General features: G+C 34.9%; 1 protein-coding gene across 1 annotated transcript; it reads left to right on the top strand.

Annotated features, from left to right (window-relative positions):
* Positions 1-301: 301 nt before the first annotated feature.
* On the top strand, positions 302-9,084 carry LOC116898368 (poly(rC)-binding protein 2-like). Its single transcript, XM_032899680.1, is given in 4 exon segments — positions 302-438; positions 8,040-8,218; positions 8,221-8,506; positions 8,508-9,084. Coding segments are annotated over 4 exon segments (1,179 nt in total).
* The last annotated feature ends 10,221 nt before the right edge of the window (positions 9,085-19,305 follow it).

The following is a 19,305-nucleotide window of genomic DNA, read 5'->3' as shown; positions in this document are numbered from 1 at the left end:
TATCTAGCTAAGAAAAAATTCATAACCTTAGTGCTTAAAATTTAATTATTTGAATTTCAGCACTGGTTTCAACATCTCAGTCTCAGAATGCTGCCCATCTGTGAGAGTGACAGGCATCACAATGGTCCTTAAGGTCTCTTCAGATTACATCAGTAATCTAATAAAAATTTGATTTGACTTTTGAGTACATGTGTTAACTTTATATCTTTGAGGAGTTTCTAGATAAAGTCTAATTTTTTTCCTGGAAGAAGCAGGTGTCATGCTCTTTCAAAATATTTTACTAATTATTATTATGACACGTATGCGTGTGTATGAAAGCAAACACGTCATTGTAGGGTGGAAGTCAGAAGACTTCGAGATGTTCGTTCCCCACTTATCCTCTGTGGGTCACAGGAATCCAACTCAGAGTCTCAGCCTTGATAATGGTTCCTTTATCAAGTGAGCCATCTTATGTCTTAAGGATCATATTTTATATGAAATCTAACCTGTACTATTACTCCTGTAAATATACTGATGCTTAAAACCTAAATAAGAAAGAATTCTTCTTTTGAGATAAATAAAAACCTGTAATTCATTTCAGGATAATATTTCATCCTGTCGAATTTCTGCAGAGCGATGAAGGCTGATCAGGTCACAGATACGAAATGTTAGGAGTCTTTTCTAATATAATAACTGGATGCTGTAAAGGAGTGTAGTACTACTTTCAAAGTCACATGTGCTATAAAAATTCACAAGACAATGACACAGCATTCCTATCTTTCAGCCTTGCCTTCTCTACAATTCTTTATACAAGAGTTTCTTTCTTTTCTTTCTTTTTAAAAATATGAGCAAAATATAGCACTTTTTTAAAGGGTTTCTTGAAACACAAAATAAGACCTTGGAATAAATTAATAAATCACTTAGAACATAGTGAGGTGGTGGTTTAAATTTACATTACAATGGATTCTATTGAGAAGAGATTAAAACATCAGTATGCCTACTAAGTTCAAAGGAAATCTAGGATACCAATGGGGCACACAGCCATACCTGCAGCTTTGTGTGTGATTTATCAGTCATATGACTAATTCTAACTTAATAAACAATGACATTACATTAATTTCCTAAAAATTTAAAGAATCTATTCAACTATCGAAAAATATTAACATTAGAGCTAATACAGTAATAAACAAAAATTATTATAAATATTGCTATTAGTTAACTGAACTTAGATCTTTTAACAAACATTAGACACTAAAAAAAAACTTGTTTAACTTTTGAAAAAAGTCTGAATAAAGTAATGCCCATGTAAATATCTGTAAATGTGGACAGAGGAAATTCTTAGGCAAATGGATGGAAGTAGAAAATATCATCCTGAGTGAGGTAACCCAGTCACAAAAGAACACACATATCAAATGCACTCACTGGCAAGTGGATATTAGCCCAAAAGCTCGGAATACCCAAGAGACAATTCACAGACTATATGAAGCTCAAGAAGAAAGACCAAAGTGTGGATGTTTTAGTCCTTCTTAGAAGGGAGAACAAAATAATCACAGGAGGAAATACAAGGATAAAGAGTGGAGCAGGAACTGAAGAAAAGGTCATCCAGAGACTGTCCCACTTGAGAATCCATCCCATATGCAGCCACCAAACCCAGTCACTATTGCTGATGTGAAGAAATGCTTGCTGACAGGAACCAGATATGGATGTCTCCTGTAAGGCTCTGCCAGAACCTTACTGATACAGATAGGGATGCTTGCAGCTAACCATCAGACTGAGCATGCGGATCCCAATGGAAGAGTTAGAGAGAGGACTGAGGAGCTAAAAGGGTTTGCAACCCCATAGGAAGAACAATATCAACCAATCAGGCCTCCTCCCAAACCCCACCCCCTAGCTCCCAGGGACTAAACCATCAACCAATGAATACACACAGAGAGACATATGTAGCAGAGGACGGCATTGTCTGGCATGAGTAGGAGGAGAAGCCCTTGGTCCTGTGAAGGCTCTTATCCACCAGGGGAAAACCAGGGCATTGAGGTGGGAATGGCTAGGTGGGAGTTGGAGCATTTTCCTTAAAGCACAGGAAGGGGGAATGGGAAAAGGGGGAAAGGGGATAACATTTAAAATGTAAGTACATAAAATATCCAATAAAAAAGAAAATAATTCTTTACCCCATGTTTTGTTTGTTTGGTACATAACAGCAGAATTTATACATCCTTTTAGATCACACACTCAAAGCATCTTCACAATTTGCAAAATCAACATGATATCAAATAATGTTACAAAAGCAACTGTGAATCACGATAATAAAAAAAATAAAATTTATTTATTGTGATAGTACTGAAAATAATGCTGTCAGAAGATAACATTTTTAGGAAGAAAAAATGGGTAAAGAATCAAATATATATTTGTATTCTTTAGTAGATGGAAGGTGAAGTAATAATGCATTTAATTTAATTGCCATTCATAAAATTTGTACTTTACAAAATGCTACCTTAGAGTACAATGCAAAATAAAGTAGACAAAAACTAAAACTTTGTACGATTTTACATAAATACAAAATCAACAGTACAAATTACAGAAAACAATGGAGCTAGACCAAGAATTCATGAAAATGAAGCCACTAATTAGCAAATTTTATATAAAAGTAACACCCTAAGAACAAATAAACTCATACTTGTATTTTCAATATCAAGTCACAATCACTTTAACAGTTTGATTTCTTTTATAAAAGCAGTGAAATTATACTGTAAAAATTGAGTTGGTCCCCCCAAAACCATTATTTTTATAGATGTGTTTATAAAGTGAAATAAAATTGCTATTTTAACTACTAAGGAAGATAAAAAGAGAGACAATTTAAAATTATTTTTTAGTTTTTAAGTCATTTTTTAAAATAAGGAACGAATCATTTTTCTCCAGAGGGAACTTTCTCATTCAAATCAGTGAAGTTCTCTTTTATTTTCTACAAAAAGAAGTTTTTGAAAATATAATCTGTGAAAGATTCACATATGTAGTTCTTTTTTGTTGTTTGTTTTTTTATTCTTTAATCTTTTACAGTCCAGTCTTTATGCTATCTGCCCTCTGACTGCCCCTCATCCCATACACCCCACCCCTACTCCACAAAGAGGGCATAAAGGACATGAGGGCAAGGAGGGAGGAAGGAGTATTTATCCAAGAGGGGCCAAGATCTGCATCTGGTTACAGGAGACAGCCCATAGGAAAATGGTGATTTATAATGGTAAGAGATGAAACTCTGTGTTAGGATGAGTTGGTTTACTTTGATTGGGCATGTTAATTAGAGCAGTCAAATGGAGGGCAAGGCAATTGACTGCTGTACTTCAATACATTGATAGCTATACCTGGGCAGTCAACCTCACAAGGAAGCAGTAGCCTAATAAGGGAATAGACTTTGGTGGCTAGCTTTAGAAATGTCTTCTCTTGGAAGAGGGAATTGGGGAAGGTCAAGACCTGACAGAGCTGGGTGTGCCATGCTTACATCCATTAGAGACCCTCTAACTTAATGGATTGAAACTTCTGAACATATGCTAATAGAAATTTAGTCATAAGTAATCTCCCAAATATACAATGAAATGTAAAATATCAGAAGAGGCAATGCATGCCAAAGTTCAGAAATTCACACAGAATTAGATTGTTATGTTTAAGAGAAAGGCTTTCATTTGAATATGTAGTAGAACATGGAGATCACAGAGGAGACTACTATCTCTCTCTCTCTCTCTCTCTCTCTCTCTCTCTCTCTCTCTCAGACACACACACACACACACACACACACACACACACACAAACTTGTTTCCAACTCAAGGGTAATTTATATATGGTATTAATAAAAATGAAATCAAGGGGAAGTCTACCTTAGATATATAGCATAAATTAAAATGTGAAAATAAAGAAAATCTTTGTGCTGCGAATTTGCTCTTGAATGATCTTGTACCCAGTACCAGTTCCTTTGTTTTGTGTTAGTGAGCGTCTCTGTGGCTTGTACATATTTTCATGCCAGCCTACTGACCAGTGTTGATTGGTCCTATGTGGATGAAAATTATTTACTGTGCTCGAGGTTTCCAATTCTGCATTAATTGTTAACTTGGAATATCATTCTTGACTTTCTCCACTCCCTCTCTCTGTTTTCTTTTGGTTTTCTCTATTAACTCTTTTGTGTAATACCAATCAGTTCTTAACACAGAGCTGGAAATCTGCTTTCCTATAAGTTGTCTGTTTTATTGATAACTTGATCAATTATGAAATTTTCTAGTTTTTAAAGCAAATAAAGTATAGGGATTAGACCACAGTACTTACATAGGCTCAATGTCTCAACTAATTCTTAAAATTAAATTGCCTATGTGGAAAGTATAGTTAATGCAAGATTTAAATGGTATTTGGTGACCATCAAGGAAGGGAGTCCCAGTGCAGTAGGTGGTAACCCAGTGGTTAGATATACTGTTTGGCAGAGCATAAATAGATGAAATCAAATACTACAAAGATGGTAAACTTCATGTATAAATTCAGCTTGAGTAACAATGAGAAAGAGAGACATTTTATTAATTTCTTTATTGCTATGACAGTATGCTAACAGATGCAACAGGCTTTGAAACTGCCTTACCATGTGAATGAACTCCAAATAATACAGCAGGTACATCATGGTGGCAGTAGTGTGACGTGACAACTAATTAGAAAGTTGGTCCTCGGCTTGCTTTCCCTTGTCCTTTATTTTTATCCAGAGAATAGAGTTCAGCACCACCCTGAAACCAATGTATTTCTTCCTTAACATGAGAAGAAAAAAGTGAATTTTTTAAAAGTTCCTTAAGAATTCTATATGATGTGATTTAATAATAATTATCCCTCCTCCTCATTTTATAGCACCCCACATAGTACCTTTATGAGCTATAGGCCCAGACTATTTTTCAAATTATTACATGTTTTATACTATTGATTCCTTCTTTTAATTTTAAAAGGTACTGTTTACATTTCTAAATCACTATTTAAGCCAGTGAAAGTATATGACATACTTCCATCATTCCCTTATTTAATCACCAAATTTTATAATGTTATTGTTTCATGTTTAAACATTAAATTTATATTAATAAATGAAAGGATGATTTGTTTGATGTTTATTTCTGTCATCATGTTAGTTAATTCACATCTATTATAGGCCCTTCAACTTCTTACCTATCACTTTTCAGAAATCAAGTTTGAAATGATCAATGATTTTGAGACTGAAATGTTATTTTAATGATCAAAATCCCAACGAGATAAACTAGTTTAACAGTGTAAAGCACATTCAAATGTACTAAATCCCTCATCAGATAGAAACAACAACAGAGAATGTCAAATTATTCCCCTATGCAATCCTCTTTGTTTTTCTGAATGCCCGTTTTAGATAACACTATATATTTTACCAGGAGGAAAGAAAAGCAAAATCACAGTAACAAATTTTTCAGCTATCATTTTGGAAACTGCTTTTTATTTGAAGAGAACTCCAAATCTGATAAACAAGAATTTGCACACTTCTGAAGAGATGAAAGTTAGGGGAAAATTCCTACCCCAAAAAATGGACACTGGATTTTACTTCATGAATCTTTCATATAATTTTTTTTAGAATTGTTTTCCAGTCCAGTAGATGAAACAATAATTCAGATACAATTAGTGAAGTGTTAACATGAATGTTACTAAATTAGAGAAAAATAAAAGCGAAGTAAGAACAGAAGAGATTTGCCTTCCTTCTGTATCAGAATGCAGGAGGCTGCTGATGCAGTCTACAGGAAAACTATGTCTTGGGGTGTGAAGATGATAATAGGAAAGCTAGAAAGAGGATGCGAGAGGCAGACATTGGAGGGTTGATGGTCAATACCATGTCAATCACGAGTTTGTTTTCTCAGTGTCTTTTAAAGGCAAGCAACAGAAAACATGACCAATTCTAGGAAGTAAAACAATGACCACACATGTTTATGTGGCGGATTTATGGTCCACAATATCTATCAATGACTAAGGCCATTTCCTTCAGGCTTGGACAGTCTCTCAAGGACTTATGCATAAGCAGAGTAACTTGGTCGGATACAGTCCATGTCTTAATTAAAAGCAAGGACAGATGTTGGCATATTCATTCATGATTATTCACAAGTAAGAAGTCAGCTAAAGTTAACTCCAGATTTGCTCTCAACATGTCTTGCTTTTTTAATCTATATAAGCCAAAGCTATCTCAGCTATTGATGCGGAAAGTCTGTGTGGGTCTTAGGCTTCTCATGAAGAAGTGTGGTCCTGACCCATAATTGGTACATGATTCCTAGTATTAATGCCCTGTCTTAAGTTGATCTACCTCTGAAAAAAAATCTTACTGGTCCTTTTTTTCTACAAGAGCAATATACTTTATCAGGCACAGAGCAGAAAGCTGTGCCTGTCTTAGGTGGCCATCTGGAAACACAGCTCTTACCCACCATTGACATGCAAAGAATATTGAATTCATGGCCTGTCTTAGGTTGAGAAGGTTTTCAGGATGATCTTACCCATCACTGAGTACCAACTTCTGCTAGGGAAGGCATTGCAGCTTGAATTTATGTAACTCTGCTCTGGCATCTGTAAAAGCTCAAATGATTCCTCACCAAAGAAAATATAATAGACATGCCATTAAAAGGATCATAAAGCCAAATCTTGATATGCCCAATAAAAGAGATATAAACAAGGAAATGAAGAAAAAAATGCCTGTAACTTTTTGAGAATACAATTTATAATGCTAGCAGTATCAAAAGACAAAGGCTTTGCATTTCTTAAATTCACTACCTCTTTATACATAGCTAACAAATCTAACCAATTATTAGTATTATGCTGAGTACCAGGAAGGTGCCCTTTTACTCTGTTCCAGTTATGCTGACTCTCATTACACATTTTTGGAGTAATGTGAATCCATAGATATCGCGCATGACATTATAATTGGCTTCTGTCTGTCATTCCTTTGACCTCATCTCCCATGATCTGCACTATATCTCATAATGCATCAATTTTTATTTATTTATTTATTTTTTGTTCTAGTCAACTATCCAAATGCTCTTTTGTATGCCCAGGACATAGGTTACATTTTCAGCAAGATGATTAATAAAACTAGCCATTCGTACCTCTTTTGCTAAAGCTAATGCAGAAGCAGTAGCACTGGCTATAAGTGTTACAAGAGCACCAGTTCCAGCAATCATCAGCCCAACCATACATTTGCTCCTTGCCAGAGCTTGATCCAATTCTTCCAGTATTTGAAAGTCTTTTTGAGAATAACCGGGTTCTGAAATATTAACTGGAAATATAACAAACCAATGTTGATGAAGTAGCATTACATAGATTCCTTGCACAATGGCAGACACAATTAGTCAAATTACAATCATAGCAAATTACTTTGGATCTCCATCCATACAATTACTAAGAGTGCAATTGTCACAAGTTACATTAAACAATTCTCCAGACATAGAAACATTTTTTGGTCCAATTATCAACACATGAGGCAAGGATACCCAAGCCATCATAAAACCTGACAAGGACATGGGGTTGCTCTCAGTGTGTCTCCAGGGGCCTTTTTTGACTTAGCTTTTCAGCCTGTAGAATGGAACAATGAATGTATTTCTCTTCTGTATCTGCTTTTTACTGACCTTAGAATGTTGCAAAGTGGTCCAGGAAGGTTGAAATACTAGTCAATGATTGGGCATCTGAGCCTTTATCAAAAGCATTTAATTAGTTCATCCAGATGAAAGACAGGGGTAATTGCATAAACTGGACTCGTTAGCATCAACTTTCAAGACCAGCATAGGCACAACCTGAACAGACAGAGCCTGTCTCCAGCCCACCTGCCATCTACCACCCTCTGCCACTTCAGGGTCTCTTTCCCTCTTGTCTGTCCACCAGCAGGTGGGTGGACTCCCTTCCTGCTCCACCCCTATTGTTTCTTCCTCATCCTCCTGCTGCGCTCCCTTTTCTCCGCAGGAAATCAACTTGTGCCTCCAGTTTTGGCTTTCCTCTCACCAGTGACCAAAAGACTTGGACCCGTTCAAAGCCCAGCACCCTGTAACTGCTAGACATGAAGGTGGATTAAATGTTATTCTCACTCTCAGGCTACTTATGCACGGAAAGGAAGTTGGAAGTATCATCAGAGAGAAAGGAGAATCTGTTAAGAAGATGCGTGAGGAGGGTGGTCCGCGCATCATCATCTCAGAAGGGAACTGTCTTGAGAGAATTGTCACTTTGGTTGGACCTTCACTATGATCATTGACAAACTGGAAGAGGACATGAGCAGCTCTATGACCAATAGCACAGCTTATCCTAAACCCCCAGTTACCTTAAGGTTGGTGGTTCCTGCTAGTCAGTGTGGCTTTCTTATCAAAAAAGGTGGTTGTAAGATCAAGGAAATGAGGGAGAGTACAGGGGCTCAGGTCCAGGTGGCAAGGAATAAACTCCCCCACTCAACTGAGAGGGCCATCACTATTGCTGGAATTCCACAATCCATCATTGAGAATGTCAAACCGATCGTACAGTCATACTGGAGTCCCCCCAAAGGGCATGACCATCCCGTACTGGTCCAAGCCCTACAGTTCTCTAGTCATCTTTGCAGGTGGTCAGAACAGGTTCAGCAGAGGCAGCCACAGTGCAAACATTTCCCACACCACTCTGTCCATATGCCTCAACCCTGACCTAAAGGGACCACTTCTAGTTACCCATACAATCCCACAGCCAGGTTTGAGCAAGTTTCGCCAGTTGGCAATGCAACAGTCTCATTGTCCCACGCCCCACTGCAACACCGAATTCAGTGGCATTGAATCCAGCTGTCCTGAGATGAAAGGCTATTGGGGTTTGGATGCATCTGCTCAACTACTTCTCAGAAACTCACCAAATGATTTGATTGGCTGTATAGTCGGGAGTCAGGGCTCAACAATCAATGAGATCCGTCAGATGACTGGGATGCAGATCATTTTCACAAACCGAGTGGAAGCATCTAATGATAATAAGCTGGTTACCATCTCTGGATCTGCTGCCAGCATTAGCCTGGCTCAGTATCTAATCAATATCAGGCGTTCCTTGGAGGTGACATGGGGAGCAGCTAGAACAGAGCAGATTTATCCATAATCCCTTTCTGCTGTTCACTACCACACTTGATCCATCTGTGTAGTTTCTAAACAGTCAGCGATTCCAGGTTTTAAATAGTTTGTAAATTTTCAGTTTCTACACGCTTTATTATGCACTCATGACTTTTTAAATTAAAGTCTTTTTTCTCCATCTTTATTAAATCCTTATTCACATTTCAATTGTTAGTCCCTTGCTCGGTTTCCAGGCAAACATCCCCCTAACACCCCTTCCTTCTATGTGGGTGTTGCCTCCCATCCTCCCCGCTTTTGCCCTCGCCCCAACAATCCCCGTTCACTGGGGGGTCCAGCCTTGGCGGGACCAAGGCTTCCCCTTCCACTGGTGCTCTTACTAGGCTGTTCATTGCTACCTATGAGGTTGGAGCCCAGGGTCAGTCCATGTATAGTCTTTGGGTAGTGGCTTAGTCCCTGGAAGCTCTGGTTGGTTGGCATTGTTGTTCACATGGGGTCTCAAGCCCCTAATTAAAGCTTTTTATGCATCTTTCTGTTTAGCAGTTATGGTGAGAGATCCATATTTAGTTTTATAAGCTCCTCCTCCTCCTTTTTTCTTTCTTTTTTTTTTTTTTTTTGGTTTTTCATTTTCAAAAAACAGGAAGATGTACTTATCTGTAGTTCATTTGCTATGTGGCAGACAGAGCTAAGTCTTAGGACTCTTGATTCCCTAAAGTTTATGCGAACTTGAGTTTACAAAGGATGCATGTTACTATTCATCATTATACTGACATCCATATTTTAGAAATATAGTTAACAAGTGCCTATTAGACAACAGGAGTAGACTCATGCCTTTGATGCCTAGTAAAAGCTATAAATTTGGTCTAAAATGCGCAGAACATTTTTTATGCAATACAGAGAGTTAGATACACAGATTGATCAAAGATATTTTGAGCACGATGAGAAGCATCTTTAAGTTTATATTCAGAAGGCAATCAAGTGGAAATTAAACTCTTAAGCTTCTGACTGAATTGTAATCTGCCAATGTTTCATTAGCTTATCAGAACTTTATGGATCAATATATTGAATGTTGAAATAATATCATGTGGGGGGATATGAAATATTTCCTGCTTTTAGTTTATTATTTTCATACCTTAAATCATTCCTTACATCCTTATAACTTGCATCTTCTTAGGACCTCTTACATTTATAACTTTAATCATTGTTCATCTGAAGCATATTTTATTTTTAAATTATCATCACTGAAGTTCTTTTACATCCTCTAAACTTCATCACTTGCATTTATCAATCTCAAACATTTTTCAAAAACATGTTTCTCAGACCTTAACCTGTTGTATTGGATCACCACTCACCTGTGCCAGAACTCGTGAGTCTGTGGTGGTACCCACCATGACACCTTGCTTTACTTCTTGTTCCTTGCTGCCTCCTCTACTACTGCCCACAGGGGAGGCAGGAGTGAGCTCCATCTGCTGGCTGCTCAGCTCCTTCATTCGCATGCATCATCCACCCCTCCCACCCACCCCAGATCCTGCTTCCATTGTTTCTGCAGTGGGAATGGCTTAGTTTCATTTTCCTTCTGGGAAACCTACTTCTCTCTCCCAGACCTAATCAAGGTCCATGCACATCCTAATACTCTTGATATCTTTCTCTAGCCTTCTTCCAGGTTGCTAAATGTTTTGTATGTTCCTCAGAAAAGCAAGGACAAACTTTCCATACAAAATCTAAAAACGCTACATAATTGCTGTTGTCCTGTTTTAAGCATTTGAACAAAAGCATCCATCTCTCCTCACCTTTTTAAATGTCTTTTGCTTTTTCTGAGTTCCATTACTTTTTTCCAGGTTCCTTACTTATTCTTAGTTTCCTTATCTATGTTTTCCTATGTCTTTTACTCCCGAGAAATATTCACCAAGCTGAGTTCCCTTTTACCCAGCCCCTTCTCCCTTACTGAGCACTCACTTTTTCTGAACGTCCTTCACTTTGTCTCCGGAGCCTCACTTCAGGCACCATTCTGCTTGAGCCTGCTAGGAGAGTCAATAAGTAAATCTTGACTGGGGGAGTGAGAAGGATTATAGCAGCGAAGTCAGAAAGAAAATTCAAGAGACAGACATGGGAGGGTTGATGGTCAATACCATGCCAGTCATGAGGCTATTTTCTCGGTGTCTTTTAAAGGCAAGCAACAGAAAGCATGACCAATTGTAGGAAGTTAAACAATGACTCCAAATGCTTATGTGGTGAGTTTATGGTACACAGTATCTATGTTTGACTAAGGCCATTTCCTTCAGGCCTGGTCAGTCTCTCAACAACTTATGCACAAGCCGAGAAACTTGGCAGGGTAAAACTTGCACATCTTAATTAAAAGCAAAGACAGATGTTGGAAGACTCACTTATGATTGATCACAAGCAAGAAGTCCAGATGTGTTTCTATATCAGAAAATTCTTGAATTTTGGAAAGAGTTAATATTTATTTGCTAATTATACAAACTACAAATTAATTTGATGTTTTTCAGACGATATATTTGTGCAATAAAATCACTTTGCTTATTTTTTGTTATGATCAATCAAAACAACACTATCTGTTCAAAAACTGTACAAAATATGAAGGGAAAATTTGAGCTTTCATTCTAAAATTGAAAAAGTACATGGCAAGTTGTTTTCAGACTGAATAATGAATCACATGTGCCTTTAAATATTGATCTAAACAATTGTCATTAATAATTTGAATTTTATCTTTCAGGCAATGTAACAGATATTTACCCAATTTCTAAACAAGTTTGTAGCTAATAGGTTTTTTATTTGCAAGAGACATTCGAATCTACACACAACTTACTGCTAAGCAGTCTTAATGAAGGTAGAAATACCTTAGAAGACTAGAATAGCATGTATCATAGAAACCCAATTATGAAGCACATTACTTCAATTTTTGGTTTGGTTCTTAATTTCATGGAACTATTGCAAAATATCCTTTTAGTGTTTGTTATATTTTTGAGTAACACAGAAACAGAACTTTAACACTTGTAAAAACAAAGTTTTCAGAGTCATTATGGTTTATGCCAAAGGACTTAGATATTTGATTTTTTTCCTTTTCTTAATGATGGTTAGGAATTTGTTAAACACTCTGAGTTAAATAAATCCCTTTTGTTTATAAGACAAAATTAAAAGTAAATTCATATTAAAATAAAATTAAGAAAAGATGTTGGCTTGGAAAAAGAATTATCTTAATTTGAATTTCACTTCTGACATCTGTAACTTTTTCCAAAAAGCAACCTCTATTTCCAACTTTTATTTTCCTCAAATTGAAAAAATACTACTGAAAACTACAATGTCTATCAAAGGAATTTTTGAAACATTCAATGGAATGCTAAGACAAGCTTATGTTGTAATTTTTGTTAGGGACATCATTATTATTGATGAATATATTTACATACGACTTCACAAGATATTTAATTAGAGTCAATGTAAACTTTTTATAGCTTAGTTGCTCTGGACTATTTTGAGAAGCAGAGAAACTTGTATTAAGAATGACAAAACTTAAATGTCTTACAATTCAACATAATTGTTTCTCAGCAAAATATATTCTCATATATTTATTTAAAGGCATTGATAAACATTGTAATTTATTCTAAAAAGTCTTATAATTTTGCTTGGTAATTTATGAGGAAGTAATTCATAAATTGAATCATTTTATGGTTGCAAATAATTAAGATAATTATTAAGATAACTAACTGGAATATAATCAACCTGACCGTGAACAACAAGTTATGGACTTCTTTGTCAAATCAAGTAAAGAATCATGCTATAGAAAAAAAAAGTTTTGAGAAATAATGTTTAATACTTAAGAACCTAGAGGAATTGTACCATTCTACATTTTTGAAATAGATACAGATACATTTGTGAAAATTACACTTTCCTATTAAAAAGATTAAAAATGTTTTTTTTTTGGAGACAGGATTGTTGAATTTGTGGCAATGACTAATTAACCACCTTTTGAGATGCCCTGGATGGAGGAAGTCTCTGATTCCATTTGATTTTTTTAGGCACAAATCATTTAGATTGCTTCCTTTTCGCACATAGCTAAAAATATAATTAAAATAGATCATTAGAGAAAAGTAATTATAGAGTTCTTTCAGTCCTTGAATATCATTAAAGATTATACATTTAAGTCTAACTTAGCCTTGAATGCATAGCAGAGAGCAAAAGCTGTCCTGAATTGAAAAACTAAAAAGAGCCATTTTCCTCATTTATGCTTAGCATGGTTCCAGGCAAAGCATTATTACTTTGCAAATTTATTTTCCTTTTTCTGTCTTTTTATTTTTCAAACAGAAAATTAAATTTAATTAAATTTAAACAGCATTTTTACATGTAAGGTAGGTGATATTCTAGAACTCAGTATCTCGATTTGGCTGACCTGGAACTCACAAAGATATACTGAGTGATGAGAATAGAGGCATGGACACCAAGCCTCTATTTATCTTTATGCAGAAATATAGAATATTTTTATATACTATTTTCAATGAGAGCATTTTTAAAACACCAAGTTCTTGACATTTCTTTAATGTAAGTATGCATGGACATATGACTCCAACTCACTTGCCATAATAAAATATATTACTTACAATTTTTGTATAATTAAATCAAAGGAGCTAGCAAGTAACCCATGGTCAGGGAGATCATGGAACCCAAAAGTGAACCTCCCACTGAAATTTCCTAAATCAGTAAAAATTCTACTCTATTTTTGTTCCTTGTACACACAGATAAATGTTGTTCACACTCCTCCTCAAAGAAGCTTCATTTTGCAGAAGGTAGAGATTATTGTAAGACACAACTGGTACAAATGCAGAGACCAACTTTACATGCGGTGTCCATTTCCAAGTAATACGTCTACAACACAAGCCCTATAGCAAAGGCTAAGATAACATCACTGAAGACATCTTGGACAACAAGAATATTGTAAAAGTCCAGAGGATGAACATACCTGTTTTTAGTCAATTTAACAGTTGGTACAAAATGTCACCTATGGAATCTAAAAAATATGATTCCCTTTCACAATGATCACATTAGTTGATACACCAAGAAATATGGGGATAAAATGTAAAAATATCTAATTGAAGATAAAGTGCAACTTAGAATTGATGCCTGCTACAAGAGGGAGATCTGTCTCCTCCGGGAATAAAACCATTAATCAGGTATCCACTCCAACCAGTAAAACATATATATATTCAAATAACACTAAATGGATTGAAACTTTTTCTCTGTTTTTCTGACATTGTTTATATATTTATATGTTTAGATCATATAGATTATGTATGTAGATACAAATTTAGATATAAGTTTGATACAGATATTTATAATTGTATATAGAGAGATAGAGATGATATTGTGATATAGACATATACATAGATATATAAATATATGTGTATATATATTATGTCTATATATAGAGAGATAGCACTAGAGGTAGAGATAAAGTGATAGAGACAGAGACAGATATAGATAGATGTATATAACAATAATATGGCATTAAAGAAAATAAGTACATGAATTGGAACAGATATAAAGAAGACTTGAGGGTTCCTAGAGTAAGAAGCAAGAGAGTTGGGAATGATGCACATATATATCATGTATATACATGCGTGTATGTATGTACTTGTATGTACTCAGGTATAAAATTTTCCAAAAGAAATTAAAAACAAGATGCCAGAATTTAAAAAATGCTGTGAAGCTCTGCAGCCATGAGATTCTTTTACATAAGTTATCCATAAGCAGATTTATTTCACCGTATTTTTACCAAAATCACTTATCGTAATCAGTTTTATAAGCAAATATATCCAGTTTAGAACTGATGATAATATAAATTATATGATTACTTTATGTCTAATGTTCTGATGCTCATGTTTCACTCTCCTAAACACTGATATACGCTCTCTTTCATTTAGGTACCCAAAGGAAACCAGAAAGCAATTCATTATTTTATTTCATGTTTTTTTTTTGTTTGAAAAAAAATTTAAAAAGGTTTAGAAAAAAACAAATTGTGTTAAGAAGTATTGTTAAACGAGATTTACTTTCTCTAGAATATTGTTATATTCTACAAAATTACTCTTTAGTGTTTTATAATACAGAATTTTACATTACAAGAAGAAAACTGGTAAGTCAAAATTTAGAAATTACACTGTATAATATAATTTTGAAACTTTTATTATTGAATTAATTTTAAGCTTAAGTTAAACTAGTTAAATATAAACTCAGAGCAATTTTGCAGTTAATCTCCAGGGAGACAAAATATTATTGTTTTCGTAATTTATAAAGTGAACAAACATACGAGAGATTGTTTTGTGAGACATTAGAGCACAACATTCATGCTATGTGATAGGACGAGAAGAGATAAACGAAACACACACACATACACATACACACACACACATTCACACACATACATACACATACACATACATACACACACATACATACATACACACACACATACACACACATGTGCGGTATGTGTGCAGTAATATTCATGGTGACATAAAAGTTGTATAAAGAATGACTGTAATAATATATGGTCTACAGTATGACTATACCAAAGGAAGAGATGACATGTAGACCAGTCTACATCCTAAAATTTATTTTTCCCAACAATAATGTTAGAAATATTCCCTGTGAATGAGAAAGATGATCATTCAGTTAATCCATACCACAGAGAACTTAATTTTTAGCTTTTTTCCTAACTAGAGGTTAAGTGGGTGTCTCAGGATACACATTAGTTCTTAGATTAATAAAGGTATCACTTTTTAAAGTTACAAAAATTATATGCAGCCAATACATCATTACATGGGCTTAACAATAAAAGCAATTTATTTCTCTCAAGCATTTTAAAATTCTGGTGCAACTACTTTACATTAACAGAAAGGAAGTATAATTTTAATGAGATCTCTTTTATTCAGGAAAAATATGGTGATATGGTTTCATCATATAAATTCCAACTAAATTATTAACCATATTTTATATATTCATATTTATGGAAGATGACATGTTAAATTCATCAATATTATTAAATAATAATGATAATATTGTATGGTTTAACATTTGCTATATTAAATAAAATCATGTAGTGATGGTTTCCCCATACATGTATATAATCTGGGAATACCATATCCCCTTAATACATAAAAAATAATTATGTTCTCACAATTGTTATTGATATAATAAAACAAAACTTATTTCAAGATGCAACTCTGCAATAGCAATCCCACCATTAACTGTCTCTGATTACATAATGAAAACAATGGATTTTTTAACATTTCATTACTGAGAATCTGTACAAACACTGGAATTCATATAATAAAAGAAAAAATATCATATCATGCCATATGAATATAAGTTACACATAGCTCAATTTCCAAGTTAATTAGAAAATTTCAACAAAGATTTAATAGGAAATCAATAATAGGAGCCTCAATCATTAAAAACTGAAGAAAATATTTCAAGGATTAATGAGAAAAAACTTTCCTCTTGACCTGAAGATAAATTCCAGCAGATATATTATGCCACTTAAACTTAACATTTATTGTAACATATGAGTTAGTATAAAATGAAAAAAATCATTATTAGTCTGAAATGGACATATCAGGAAAAATCAATAGTGTAGCTATGAAGACAAAAATATGTACTAAAACCTTTTCTCTGAAATTTAATGAGATGCAAGGAAACAGAAAACTTGAAGCACTGATTTCACCTGATTATTTCAAGCACTTATATTTGAAAAATAGTAATATTTTAAACCTTCAATCTTATCAGTTGAAACTTGGGCACAGATTTTAAGTGAAATGCAGATATGGGCAAAGATGTGACATAATCCTATAGCAGCGAGAGTAGACAAGTCATCAAAGACAGCACAGAAATGAAGGAACAGATGGCAAAAATAATTAATGAATTAGACCTAGTTTCAGAGAGTTGTAGAAAAATAATTTTATGCTAGTACAGACAGAAGAAGACCAGAAGTCTTCAACCGCACATATAGATTTATAAGCAAATAAAGAGTTCTGAGAGAAGGAGTATTAGTCTTCCAGGGAAAAGCTCACCAGTTAGCAGTTATCGAATACTTGAAAAGGGAACATAATGTAGACTGAGCCATTGTATTTAGGAATATAAACATATATGGATGTAAACACAATAAATAAAAGAAAAAGGCTATAGATTTTAAAGGGGATAAGGAAGGGATTGGAGAAAGGAGAGGGAAGCAAAAATTAATATCATTATGTTATATTTTCAAAACATAGATTGAACGACTTAGAGAAGAAGCTCTAAAAGATGTAGACAAAGGGAGCCGCAGAAAAGGACCCATGACATCACTGTTGCAGGAGATCAAGAGAAATGAGGACATCAATGGTCACAGAATGGTGTCACTGTAGACACATGATGGGATTTTAGCTTAGAGAGAGATGATTACGTGACTGATTTCCAAAACGTAAAATCATAGCTACAGAAGCAAGGGAATGAGATGTATTCTAGCATGATATAGAGTTACTAAAATATTGCTTAATTATTTTATTCATGCCGTTATTATGAATAGTTTTTATTATTAGTGAGTAGAAATAAATTCTAAATATATAAATGAGGGAAACTATAATTAAATAATGTTTACTCATGTGCATTAGGATATTTTACCATGTTAAAATGAAGCATTCCTGAGACTAACCATAATTTACATTTTTTACACAGTAAAATATTGTGGAAAAATACTGATTGTCTTTTGTCTGAAAGAAGGGAAAAAGACAAAAACAGTGAGATCAGAACACAAGTTGTTTAATATATTTACTTTATCCTTAAAGAACTTGTATGTCTTTAGAAAAATATATTTCACTTTTATTTTCTCAGTTTTACACGATAGAAATAATAATTACTCCTATGCACATAATTGATGTGGAATAATCAATTAGATGAATTGATAGGTAAATACACTGCTTCAAAACTAACTTCTGTAAGTCATTCTCTGACATTCACAAATATTGGGTTATCTGTATGTTCATACAACAGACTTTCTCTTTCTCTCTCTCTCTCTCTCTCTCTCTCTCTCACACACACACACACACACACCATTCACACACTAAGTAAGTACATAAATTAACAAATGAACAAATAAATTTAAAAGGAACAATTCCTAAGCAAATAAAAACTAAAGAAATAGGAAATAATAATTTGGGCAATTTTTATCACGTCACTCGGAATATCCTCACAATTTCACTTATTAAATAGCAGTGTCAAATTACCCATTTTCTAAAACATGCATGATGTCTCAGGATTTTACTGCTGTGAAGAGACATCATGACCAAGGCAACCTTTATAAATGCAAATATTTAATTGGGGCTGACTTACAGTTTCAGAAGTTTATAGTCTGTTGTCATCATGGCGGTAAACATGGCAGCGTGCAGGCAGGCATGGTACTAAAGGAGCCAAGAGTTCTGCATCTTGACCTGAAGGTAGTCAGGAGATGACCTGTTGAAAATATTAAATTCTGTTTTACTTTCCCATTCCTGGTTCTCAGAATGATGACTCTCATACTATTTATAATAAATGCCTTGGCCATAATTGGCTCATTCCCTGACTACTTTTTAACTTATTTAATCTATTCAAACTATTCTATGTCTACCATTTGGTTAGTTACCTCTCCTTTATTCCCAGTTCTTCTTCCTTAGCATATTCCTCAGTCTCTCTAAGCATCTTCCTGAGTTCATGTACCTACTGACTTACATCTGTCTCTCTGTGGCACTCTCCAATCTGTCCCACATCTCTTCTCTCTTCATCTTTATTAACTTGGGTATTTTATTTACATTTGATTGTTATTCCCTTTGTTGCCGCCAACATCCCCCAACCTCCCCCCCCTTTCTATAGGGGTGTTCCCTCCCATCCTCCCCCCATTACCACCCTCCCCCTAACAATCACGTTCACTGGGGGTTCATTGTTGGCAGGAACAAGGGCTTCCCTTTCCACTGGTGCTCTTACTAGGCTATTCATTGCTACCTATGAGGTTGGAGCCCAGGGTCAGTCCAGGTATAGTCTTTGGGTAGTGGCTTAGTCCCTGGAAGCTCTGGTTGGTTAGCATTGTTGTTCATATGGGGTCTCGAGCCTTTCAAGCTCTTCCAGCCCTTTCTCTGTTCCTTCAACGGGGGTCCCGTTCTCAGTTCAGTGGTTTGCTGCTGGCGTTCTCTATGTATTCTGGCTGTGTCTCTCAGGAGAGATCTACATCTGGTTCCTG

This window comes from Rattus rattus, chromosome 4 (genome assembly GCF_011064425.1).
Source record: "Rattus rattus isolate New Zealand chromosome 4, Rrattus_CSIRO_v1, whole genome shotgun sequence".
Classification (NCBI taxonomy): domain Eukaryota; kingdom Metazoa; phylum Chordata; class Mammalia; order Rodentia; family Muridae; genus Rattus; species Rattus rattus.
The sequence above is the reverse complement of the archived record's forward strand: the minus strand, read 5'-3'. Positions and strand labels throughout refer to the sequence as shown.